General features: G+C 39.8%; 1 protein-coding gene across 6 annotated transcripts in view; it reads left to right on the forward strand.

Annotated features, from left to right (window-relative positions):
- The window catches only part of ZNF521 (zinc finger protein 521), a 349,322-nt gene that overhangs the window by 170,246 nt on the left and 166,476 nt on the right, over nt 1-12,600 (forward strand). For all 6 annotated transcript variants that reach the window (XM_056854011.1, XM_056854009.1, XM_056854010.1 and 3 more), the window contains one exon: nt 39-123. In XM_056854011.1, coding sequence (XP_056709989.1) covers nt 39-123 — 85 coding nt within the window. The remainder of the gene's footprint in view (nt 1-38; nt 124-12,600) is intronic.

Here is a 12,600-nt window from a genome sequence, read left to right on the forward strand (position 1 = left end):
TTTGGTAAATTAAACTTTTCAATTCTTGTTTTCCTTAGAAGAAGACTTATCAGTGCATCAAGTGCCAGATGGTTTTCTACAATGAATGGGATATCCAGGTTCATGTTGCAAACCACATGATTGGTGAGTGAAGTACTAAATCTTGTTGATGATAGACAGTCTGTTCTCCTAGCTGTATTCATCATTGCCTGTAAAATTAAACAGAGTTAAGGAGAAATTAATTGTGCAACCATCAATGATTTACCCAGGTGTGATAGATTTTTTTTTGAAAAAATATTATTAGGCCTAATAAAGCATTAGCATGCTTTATTTTCTGCAAGGGCTAGTTTAGACTTCTGCAGAGAATCATATACTACTGCCAGTCAAAACACAGGTGATTAACAAATTAAACTTCTAATCATTTTTGCATTATTGAAAACAAACTAACAGGAATGGTTAATGAACTGGTTGTTAGCTTTCCGCAGAGTTTTAGACAGGTTTTAATTTCAGAAGTTATTATAGTAATGACACTACTGAGTGCTACTGAAGCACCTTGGTACCAACATCAGAATTGGCAAGTTTTGTCACTAAGAAACGTAAATAATTCAAGTGGCCATAAAAATAGGGATATATGTTTTGTTTAAATAGCCTGAAAACAATCCAGAATGGCTCTCTCAAATGAAATAATATATTTAATTGAAAAAAATATTCTAAAGCTCTGCTATTCACAGGATTTAGAGTTTACACTTGCAACTTTTTAACAATAATTTGTTTTTATAATATGTACACGAGGCAGCTGAATTTAGGAAATAGCATAAGAGACACCAAGCATTTTCTTTGAATAGTCATATTTTGCCATTATTTGCTTATTCCCCTAAGGTTATCTGTAATGTTTTTAATTTGGTTACCACTTAGTAATAACACTGAGGGTTCTGCAAGCCAATTAAATTTATCAAGCACATCCTTTGCCCACTAATAAAATAATATTGCCTTTTGTTACTGCCTTAAAAAAAACATTTTCCTTTAGCAAAAAGCAAGTATTAGAGTGGTTCTTTGTGGTTGTTTCACACTGTTTATTTCAGCAACTATATATGAGAACTTTCTGCAATAAATTTATCCCAGCATCCAATTCTGTTGCTGCACATCCATTTAATGGAAAAATTCTTTTGTTGGATCTGTTCTAAAATGCTTCTTTTGATGTTACAAATTAATTTTTAGGTGTTTCTTCATTGTTAAACCTGGGTGACTAATTTAGTGTATAGTTTAAACTTTGTTTAAGTTTTACAAAATGCAGGCTACAACCCTAAGCAACCTTAGTGTGACAGTTCAGTTATGTGAGCTAAGGAGCTGTACTAGCAGTATGGTGTAATCGGAGATGACCCGACACATTTTGATGTCTGAGACAGAAAATCCAAATCAGCACAAATATAACAATAAACCATACAATTTGCTATGCTTCAATGACACCATAAAATCAGCGACTTATTATGGGCCATTTCATCATTCCTAATGGGTAAGGGTCAATATAGCCAAGGAGTGGTACAGCAGCAATGATGAGTGCTGCTGATCAGGTTTAACAACACTGTGCACCGTTTTCATGTGGAGTGTTTAAGTCAGGACTGGGTCCACCCTTTCTAGATCCATCTACTATTTGACAATATTCCCCTCATGATGGAAGGGGAAAACCCCCAAAGAATCCTTAGAAAAAGCTGCAGATTACTCTGAACCTTATTAGGAAAATGAGGTCTGTGAACAGGAGTTGTTAAAAATATCCAAAGTAAATGAGCAAGAAGAAGAGTACTATGGGTATACAAAGAGCTAATAGAAGTGAAGCATAGGTGGTGTAAGTAATAGGTCAGTAGCAATCCTGCAAGATGATGTTGCTTCAAATCTATTTACACTTTGCAGAATGAAGAAGCAGAGAAGGATCCAGGGAGGGAAAAAGTAAGACTAAAGAAATAGTAGAATTGGATCAATCTGAGATAAAGCTGAGATCAACCATCAGCTGAACCTCTTTATAGTCCAGTAGTTCAAGTACTTGTTTTAGCTTTTCCTGGCCTTTGCCTTGTAATGTTTCTCTGACATGATGAAAAGATCATACTGTGCAGCTAGATTTGAGTGGCCTTGCTCCATATAGTATGGCAGGGGTTCTCAGGCCATGGGGCAGCGCCTCACGGGGCTTGGATCACATTGAGAGGTGTGCAGTTTAAGATAAAGGTGGGATCCAAAGGAATATTGGGCCTTCTTCCCGCCAACAGCTGGATCATGGATGGATTGACTGCCCCTTAACAAAAGATTCTCATTGATTCACATTTTATTTGTTAGGTGACTGTTCGCATTTCAGTTTGATTTGGCAAGTTCGTTGTATGTAGTTTTAGAAGAGACTAAATATATTCTGTTACATCTTCTTTTAATACCAATGTTGTACAAGTGCCCCAGCCCACACTTAGGGAAGGGACTGTGGCTCAGTGGTAGAACATCTGCTTGGCATGCAGAAGGTCCCAGGTTCAATCCCTGGCATCTCCAGTTAAAGGGAGTAAGCAAGTAGGTAATGTGAAAGACTTTTGCCTGAGACCCCGGAGAGCCGCTGCCAGTCTGAGTAGACGATACTGACTTTGATGGACCAGAGATCTGATTCATTATAAGACAGCTTCATGTGTTCATGTGTTCACTTTATTGCACATCAGGATTAATATATACAACAATGTACAAGGAAAGTTATCTGTGGAAAGTTATCTGGTTGGTACAGAGTAAAGTGGGGGGCATAGAATATAGAATAAGTTTAGAAGGGGGTAAAGACTGAGCTCAAAAAGTTTAAGAAATACTGTCCTGTGTCATTACAGTATCACAGCAGTAAAGAGCTGGAAGTACAGGATGCCATTGTAATTATAACGTTGGAGGCTATAACTATGTAGAAATCACTGGATCACTGGGGGCCAGCATAGTGATGTGGTTTGGAGCAGTGGAGTCTGATCTGGAGAACCGGGTTTGATTCCCCACTCCTCCACATGAGCGGCGGAGGCTAATCTGGTGAACAGGATTTGTTTCCCCACTCCTACACATGAAGCCAGCTGGGTGACCTTGGGCAAGTCATGCTCTCTCAGCCTCACCCACCTTCTTCTTCTGGATTTCTACATAGTTTATAGAATGAGGAATTAGCTTGCGCTCAGAACACAACATGGAAATGTTAATAAATAATTGATACTTGAAAATATTCTGTTAGGAGCAGCAGCACACCCCTCCAAAAAAAACAGCTCCTTCTCTCCCCGCCACCTTTTCCATTTCTTAATGTTTGAATATTTTTAATGAGCTATTCAGCAAGCAATAGAAAGAAAATTCTTGACAAGAAGAAAATTGATACTTCTCTGTGTGGATTCAGGATCACTCTGGAATGTCAGAGTCTCATAGGGTGTGTTTACTTACCTCCCACTTTCCACCTGCCTCTGATCATTTGGTACAGAAACAATCAGGTTTTCTTTTTTAGCAGGTAAAACTAGATTAAGCCATACCAGAGTCTGACTCCAAAGAGGGTAAACAAATATAGAGGGTTTTTAATTTCCCCTATCAAAGTTATATGAATACTACAAGTCACTCCTGATGTTACAGCTTTGTCCATGGAGTTATAACTTCCAAAATACTTAATGTGCCAGAATGCTGCATTAGTCCTGGAATGCTGACATATCTAGACCTGACTTGTGAGTAGGCACAGATAAAAGCTTTTATAACATTAAAGATTCTCATCAGAGTAACTTGTGAAAGCAGAAGTGCTAATGTTCTAAGTTGCCCTACATATTTTACATTATTGAAATCTGGATGAGAAAGAGGTGCTTTTCCTTGCTAGTTGTCATGCATGATATTGTTTCAGGCCATAACCATAGTGACATAGATTTGTGTGTGTTTACAATAAAATCTAGCTAAAAATGCCATCACACAAAGCACAGTGAAATTTGCAGGTCATGTTTTGATAGTCTGTATTCACTGTAAGGTTGTTATAAGTAATGCCTGTCTTTGGTGTTTGAGATGCAACTCTGATTAAAAGCACACAGATTGCTTCTAGGACAAGAAAGGGTTGGAAGAATTCACAACATGTAGTCCTAAAATGTGGATTCAGTTTTGCCTCACAGGAAGATAGCATCTTGGTGGTTTTACTTGCCAGTACTAATTTCCATATGGTGCTCTGATTTTGCTTTTCGCCACAATTCCCCCACCCCACCCCTAGCCACACTCGTTTTTTTTGAAGCTCCAAGCACCTGGTTGGCCACTATGTGAACAGGCAGCTGGACCTGATGGACCTTGTCTGACCCAGAATGGCCTTTCTTATGTTGTTATTGTTGATTTTTTTATTTGTGTAGAAAATATTGTTATGTAAAATGGAAAGATCGCCTTGAAGTGTAATTTTGAGCATAGACAGTTTAACGAAACAGTTGTTTAAACAGCTACGTCAGTCAGTAGGTAGGTCTGTAAGCCTGCTCGTATCCTTTTTCCTTCTCTCCTCACCATATACACAGATGAAATTAATGAGAATCAAATCTCTGTCTTTTTAATTTAGTAAAGGGAATCTTGTATAAAATTTTGAGGCCCTGCAGCTAAAGTGTGAATTTGTAAGTGCTCAGACTAAAGCGCTGGTAGGCACGAGATAATGTAAAGTGATGATACTGCCAAGAACTATTTTATGAAGGCTCGATTTTTTTTTCAGTCTGATAATTTTTGACCAATAATTAGCAACTACCAATTATCCCGTTTTAGTTAGAAGGAAATCTCTAGCACTATAGAGTTGGCATTTCAGCTAGCGCATAAATCCCCAAAGAGGTAAATATGTTCCAAACAGCCACAGACAACTGTCTCATGAAACGTAGTGAGCAAATTGCAAGCCGCTGGCTGTGTGCAACACAGAGAAGCACATTTACCACTGAGGGATGATCAGACCAACAAAGAGAATGGTAAAAGTGGGTACAGGGAGCGAGAGTCATTGTAGTTCTCAGCTGTTGTTTCTGTCTAAAGTAACAGTCTTAGCTAAGTAAAAAAAAATTATGTAGAAAGTTTGGCTGATGAGCTATGGTGTTGTTTTTTTTAAAAAAAATAGCTGGTCTTTAAAAAATCTTTCTTCTTTTGCTTTTTTACTTCTTTCCAGTCTTTTTTTATCCCTACATGTATAGACTTAAAATTAATAATGTGATCCAGATAATGTGTACTAGATAATGTAAGTATAGCATTTTTGATGAAGGAAAATGATATAAATAACACAGAGATATGAAAAAGATTAGTAATAAGGAGAAAATGTAGACAACCAATGCTTATTTAAGTTAGCTCCAGTGATTTTATCGTACACACTGACTTAAAAGGACATTGAAAGATGTTCTGTAGGAATCCTGCTTGGCAACTGATATTTTAATTTATCTGAGAAGAAAAGTTTGCTTTGGAAAGAATAGTATATGAATACTAAAAGACCCAAGGCTGTTCAGAGATGCCAAGGAAGATTTTCTTATATTAACCACAAGATACCAGTTGTTTACATAATGACATTTTTTTTTTTGGCTTGTTATGGGTGCTGACCTTGTAAATCAAATAAGTACACCTCAGTATCGGTAACATCAACAACTGGGGGAAAAAATCAAGGTATGAAAATGTAACATCTTTGAAATCCCCAAAATACAATGTTTTCATTAACATGAATATGTATCCATATGACATGCAACAAAAACATATATACATGGTGATAGATATTGCTCTGTTTATCATATGTATGTGTTAGTTATCAACCACAAGTGAACTCAAAGCATACACCTTTGGGAACACCTGGTTCTTTCAGCCATACCATGCGCTTGCTGCAGGCTTCCTCAGAACCAAGTATCATCACCAACTCTTTGCATTGGTTCATCTCTCGCTGCTGCGATTGATCATTGTCCTTTCCTGTCTATATAAGTTCCCCCTTCCTATAAAAGACTTAAGGGTCAATTCACAGAACTGACAAACTCTGTTCCTGCAGCTTGAGGGATTCATGGAAACAGCATGGAATCCCAGGTGGGTGACCTCAGCCAAAGTGAGAAATTTGCAGAAATCGTGGAAACTTACCACCACCACTTCGGCGAGAGATCTTGGAATCCTACACAATATGCGAGCAGCTCACATAGTTACTTCCTAGCTCTCCCCTTGACTGATCTGACTCCAGATCCAGTAACCTTCACATAATTTCTCTGCCAGTCCTGGTTTCTGTTCCTCTCTCCACAGGTTTGCTTTATCTGCAAGGAGTGCATTTTGGAAACTAAGGCTGCAATCCTGAAAGCCGAAGGTGAAGCTCCTTAGGAGCCAGCATGACACCGCGCTGCCATAAGTGCCCATTTATCCCGGGATAACGGGCACTTTCGCCGCCCCAGGGGCAAAATGCCAGCACCAGGGAGCCATGGAACTGCACTGGCCCCCACCACCAACGCAACCATGCTGGCAGGCAATTCCCTGAAGGGAAAGCCCATGCCAGCGTGGTGGGGCATTCCTGGGGGGTGGGAAGCTGCCTTTAGGCAGCTTCCTAACCCCTTACACCTAGCACCCCCTCGTGCTATGGTGTTGCTGCACCATCTTTTTTGGTGGCGCAGCCTCGCTGTTTTCAATGGGGGCATTTTTGTTAAATCTAAGTGCACCTTACCTAGGTGCACAGCTCAACCCTTTAGAGGCTTAAATCTTACTTCTTGTCTCCAGGAAGCCCTAACTGTGCAGGGGACCACAGGATTCCATCAGTTCTTCACGTCATTCATATTTAAGGTGCATGGCTGCAATGCAAGTTATTTTACAGCCTTAGTACCTACAGTTCGTTTCAGATAATGATTTGATTTGATTTATCCCCTGCCTTTTCCTGTGTGCTTCCACTGGCAGACAAGGGGGAGATTGCTGCCATTTCCCCACTTCAGTTGGCAGATATTTTTGCTGATTTGTCCCTTGCACCATAGGCACCCACTTTGCCCTATATATTGCTCATGAGTTTCCCCTGACACCCCCCCCCAAGAAATAATTTGGGGGGAGGAGAGTGATGTAGGAAAGTTCTTCTTTCTGCTCTTGTAGCAACCAAAGAGCAGTGCTTGTTACATTAACTTAAGAAGCGTATTAGGAACATGAAGATAAATAAAACATGCATTATTTTTTTAAGTGTGGTGGTCAGATATTCAGTTTGTCTAATGCATAATGCCTTGCTGAAATTGGCTTATTTCAACAGCTCAGTGAAGTCTTCTTCAGTGAACCTTTCTGTCAATAAATGTTCCTTTCACACAGACAGTGAAGTAGAGTACTCCTTTGTGTACTTTAAGGTGTACTTCTTCAAAATTTCTCTTCACACATAAAGTGGATTTGGATAGAATAATTTTGATATAGTGCCTTATACGAAATAGAGGATAATAGCTTATTGTTTTGAAGAAATCCAGACATAAAGATCCATGCATGTGAAAATCTTCAAACCACTACCTTTGCTGTCAGCAGCTGTACATAAAACTGGGGCTGGATGATAGAAATTAATATACAGCAGTGTGTCCAGTGTTTGTCATATGTAAATAAGTATACTTGTTTTATATCATCATGCTTCTCCCACAGCGCTGGTGCACAAATAGTGCTTCATGTGCACGAAGTCTATCCTTTGTCATTCAGTGTTGAGAATAATTCCTTGTGCACTGGAGTGTGTGCACATTGGATGTTTTCTATTGCGATGTGTCTGAAATGCTCCTTACTAAGCAAATGGTATAAGCAGTTTTGGGAATGTTAACTTCAATACATAAGGGCTCAGATCATAGAATCATAGAGTTGGAAGGGACCACCAGGGTCATCTAGTCCAACCCCCTGCACGATGCAGGACATTCACAACTACCTCCCCCCCCCCCCACACACACACCCAGTGACCTGAAGATTGCCAAGATGCCTTCCTTCTCATCATCTGCCTAAGGTCCCAGAATCAGCATTGCTGACAAATGGCCATCTAACCTCTTCTTAAAAACCTCCAGGGAAGGAGAGCTTACCACCTCCCAAGCAAGCCTGTTCCACTGAGGAACTGCTCTGTTAGAAAATTCTTCCTAATGTCAAGACGGAAACTCTTTTGATTTAATTTAAACCCGTTGGTTCTGGTCCGACCTCCTGGGGCAACAGAAAACAACTCAGCACCATCCTTTCTATGACAGCCTTTCAAGTACTTGAAGATGGTTATCATATCCCCTCTCAGCCTTCTCCTCTTCAGGCTAAACATACCCAGCTCCTTCAACCTTTCCTCATAGGACTTGGTCTCCAGACACCTCACCATCCTTGTTGCCCTTATTATTCTTCTCACGCTTCTCTCTGGCCTTATGCAAGTGAAAGAACTAGCAGCATAAGAAGCGAGAACCTCAGAGGAGGAAAGCTCCCTCAACAGCTAGACAGAAGTTTGATAGGGGGGTGGGAATATAGGATCTAAGTCATAGTTTCTACCAGTTCGAAAATGCATATGCACCGTTAAGTCATACATAGGATTGCCAACCTCCAGGTGGTCGCAGGAGATCTGCTATTACAACTGATCTCCAGGTGACAGAGATCAGTTCCCCTAGAGAAAATGGCCACTTTGGCAATTGGACATTGAAGTCCCGCCCTCTCTAAACCCCACCCTCCTCAGGCTCCACCCCCAAAATCTCCAGGTATTTCCCAACCCAGAGCTGGCAACCCTAGTCATACACATATTTCTATTCAGTTTACCCTGCAAACCTGTCTGTTCTGAAGCAGCATAATTCTTATTCTACCAGCCAAATAGATAAACTTAGGAACAAGCTAAGTATGATGGGAGAGTGATCCATGTGTTTTCTTGTTCATGTTAGAAGCTGAGTCCTCAACATCTGCTTGAATCCTGCCTGCCCCCCAAACATGCAGGTGATTGATGCTAAACCCTGCGCCTTTTCCTGGTTTACCTTGCTGTATTCCATTGCTTTCACAGTTTTCTTCCATCCCTGCTACTATCAGCTGGGAGAAAAATAATTAAAGTGGCAGAATGTAATACGATAAGGAAGGTGCAAGCTTTCCCTCCCTTCATTCACGTGCTCTTTCCTTGTTAAAAACAGATACCATTACTTCCACTTTAGACATGCACAAAGAGGTACATGCATGTGGATTCCCCCATGATATCAAACTTGGCTCTCAGATCGAAGGCATACTATGGCATTGTGTGTAAATTCAATACATACATGTGAGGAAATATTAATACAGAATTGCAGGTAGTTTCAGAGGGTAGCTATGCTGATCTGCAGTAGAAACAGCTAGAGCCAAGCCCAGAAGCACATTAGAGCCCAACAAGATCTTTGGAGAAAAAGCTTTCGAGAGTCAAAGCTCTAATGAAGGGAGCTTTATCTCTCGAAAGCTTGTCCCCCGAAAATCTTGTTGGTCTCTGAGGTGCTACTGAACTCGAATCCAGAATTTCAGGTGAAATGATGGAACAGATCATTCCCACCCCACCCCGCTCGTTCGCATTAGGGAGATTGTTTAATAGGTTGCATCTTTACATTAGTTGTTGGCATTCCATTTGATAGTAACAACAGTAAGTGCAGGCTATAGGTATAAAATGCAGGAATTTGGGATTCGCTATTAAATCTGGTGAATTTTTGTTTTATTTAATGAGAGGCTAAGGATGAAAAAAAGATTAAATCTGTGCTTTGTTTAATACTAACAGAAAACTACTCTCATATGGGCAATGCTGGCTTATTTGAAAAGCTCATAAAGGGTTTCTGCATGGACCATACAAAAGGGATACTTTCTCTTTAATAGCCATCTGTACAGGAGAGATGAGAAGTGGGCCAGGTCATCTCTCCTCAGCTGTCATGATATTAACGTAGGTAATGGAGCAAGCTCTGCATTCTGCTGGGTGTTGTTTTTCATAGACGTTCATCGATTTACACAGATAATTCTATTTATTTCTTAGAGTTGGTCCAAGCAAACCAGGCAGAATAACAAACACCGAAGCATTTCGAATGACTCTATCTTTGTTGATTTGTACTATAACTTTTTTCTTACCCCCCCCCCCAAATAAATGGTGTTACACCTACTGTGCAGATGGCTGCATGATTTGTAAACCAGCCAAAACATTTAAACAAATGTGTGGTCTGGGGATAGATTAAATAAAGGATAAAATGGAATGTGGACCACAAATTCTAATAATCAGATGATTCTAAGTTCTGTGTAGTGTGGAGAGACAGTAACCGTGATAGCAAGGAACTCTTGCCAATGACAGCAAGGTGCCTAACAGATCACAGGATGGAGCCTGTGGCCTGGTAGGCCTCAGTTTGCGAGCTGCACATTTGCTGTACAGCTGGCAGCTCTGTGTGGGGACATCAGATAAAACTCATGTAAAATGAAGTGTTACTGCTTAGTATAAATCCAGGCAAAGAGGGAATTTGCAGGCAACTGCAAACAGGATTCGGGGTACCAATGAAGCAGATAGCAAATTTGAGGTTTCAATTATCTGCGCAATTTAACCAAAAATAATTGCGGAATGAGTTTTCAAAGAGGAAGTACAGGTTTAAATGTTCTGTGCCGGTCTCCATATTTGAAGCTCTTTATCCTTTTTAAAACTGTTACCATCCTCAAAACCTACTTGCTTTGAACTACCATCTCAATCTTCTCTCGTGTTGTTATTTATTATAAAAATTATGTTCTAGCTGAAACAGAGCTGAAAAGCAGCTAGCATGTTAATATTAGGTTACCTGCAGCAATGCTGGATTTTTTTATACTAGTATGGAAAAGAAAAGAAATAATTTTAGAAATAAACCTTCTTTGTTAAAAATATATTTCTAATCTACATTGATTAGTCTGTGCACACGTGACAATAGTAGATCTTGTTTCAGAAGACATACCGTATCTATAACATCAGATATCAGAAACATCAAGTATCTATAAAGTTATGAAGTGCTTTAATGAAAATGAATAGTTTATTCTTGATATCTACAGATAAAAAGTAAAGCATGGCATTTGTACATTCTGTGTTTTGTCCATTGCCTTATGTTCTAAAAAACATTTTTTTATCAAAATAGCCTGGATGTACCAAATTTTAAAAGCATTCTTTATTGACATGAAGATGTTTCCTCCATCTGAAAAATATAAATGTTTGTTATAATTAAATCTCTACTTTCCTATTTTTAAAGAAAGCATTGACACATAATTATACACGCTAAATTGACTTTATCCCCATACCCAATTTAAATAAGCAGTGCTATTAAGATTCACCCTGGCCCCCACCCAAGCACTTTCTTAGCCCCAGCATCCAAACCCACAGTAAGTGTGGCTAGCTATTACCATGAATAAGATGGACTGGCATTCAGGTATATTGTAATCACTGCACATTAGGGTTGCCAGGTAGGTCCCTCTTTGCCACTGGTAGGAGGTTTTTGGGGCAGGGTTTGTGGAGGGGAGGGACTTCAATGCCAGAGAGTCCAGTTGTCAAAGCGGCCATTTTCTCCTGGTGAACTGATCTCGACCGGCTGGAGATCAGTTGCAATAGCAACTGGAGGCTGTACCCGGAGGCTGGCAACCTTACTGCACTTGTAAAGTAAGTGCCGGCCAAGGAGAACACAGTTTGCTCACTTCTCCTTAAACGTGGAGGCTCAAATGTCGGAGAGAACAGGACGGGAGGCATGAGAGAGAGTTTTTAGGAAATTGCTCCTGAATTTGCACACCAATGGCACCTTGCTTGACTCAAGGCAACCAGGATATCTGAAAAATTGTTCCCCTGATTCCCCATTCTTGATAGCCTTGCAAATCAGAGGATAGTAGTGGATATTTGTTACCATTTTAAAACTGTTTTTTCTCTGTGGAGTTCAATCTTTTTAAGAACTATTATTGTACAACTTATTTTCATTTTTGCACAGTCCAGCTTCATTGAAACAAGTCAAGGTTACATAGAGTAGTGCATGGAAACTCACACAATGCAAGGATCTCTAATTAAGTTATAATATATAGTGTCATGTGTGGCGCATAGCAGTGACGACATATTTAAGTCACTGTGTCAGCTTTTCCTTTTTTTCTCTCTTTGAATGTAAGATGTTTGTATTTTTGATGGATTTTTAAAAACTGGATATATAGTATACAGATTTAAAAATAAAAACAGATCCACTTTCACAGCAAAAGCGGAAGTCTCTGTTTAGCATATTTGCTCAGGTAATTTTAAACTGGCTTCCTTTTTAAAAGGCCCAACATGCTATAAATAGAGAAAAAAATAGGCAATTTTATATGTCTGTGTGTTAAACTTCAGCTGCTTGTATTTCTGCATTTGGTTAGCTAACAGGGTTTCGTAGGTCACCTTTAGAATTTTATGCCTATGACAGCAGTAGCTACCTGCCAAGATTGTGAGGCATCTCACAGCTCTCAGGATGGAGCTTGTGGCCTGGTAGGCCGCAGTTGGAGGGGTACACATTTGCTGTACAGCTGGCGGCACTGTATGGGGCAGCAGTGTGGGCTGTTAGGGAGCTGGAAAGGAGACAAGCATGAAATTTCTTCTAACCCCAACTCTGTTTTTCTATACTGTTGGCTGCTTCTCAGTTCCTTGACAAAAAAACCAATCAGGCACCCTTTAATCCGCCTGTGATTACCAGTGGTATAAAAAGAGAAGCATAATGAGGAAAAATGCCTCGTTTTGTT

Source organism: Euleptes europaea, chromosome 8 (genome assembly GCF_029931775.1).
Source record: "Euleptes europaea isolate rEulEur1 chromosome 8, rEulEur1.hap1, whole genome shotgun sequence".
Classification (NCBI taxonomy): Eukaryota; Metazoa; Chordata; class Lepidosauria; order Squamata; family Sphaerodactylidae; genus Euleptes; species Euleptes europaea.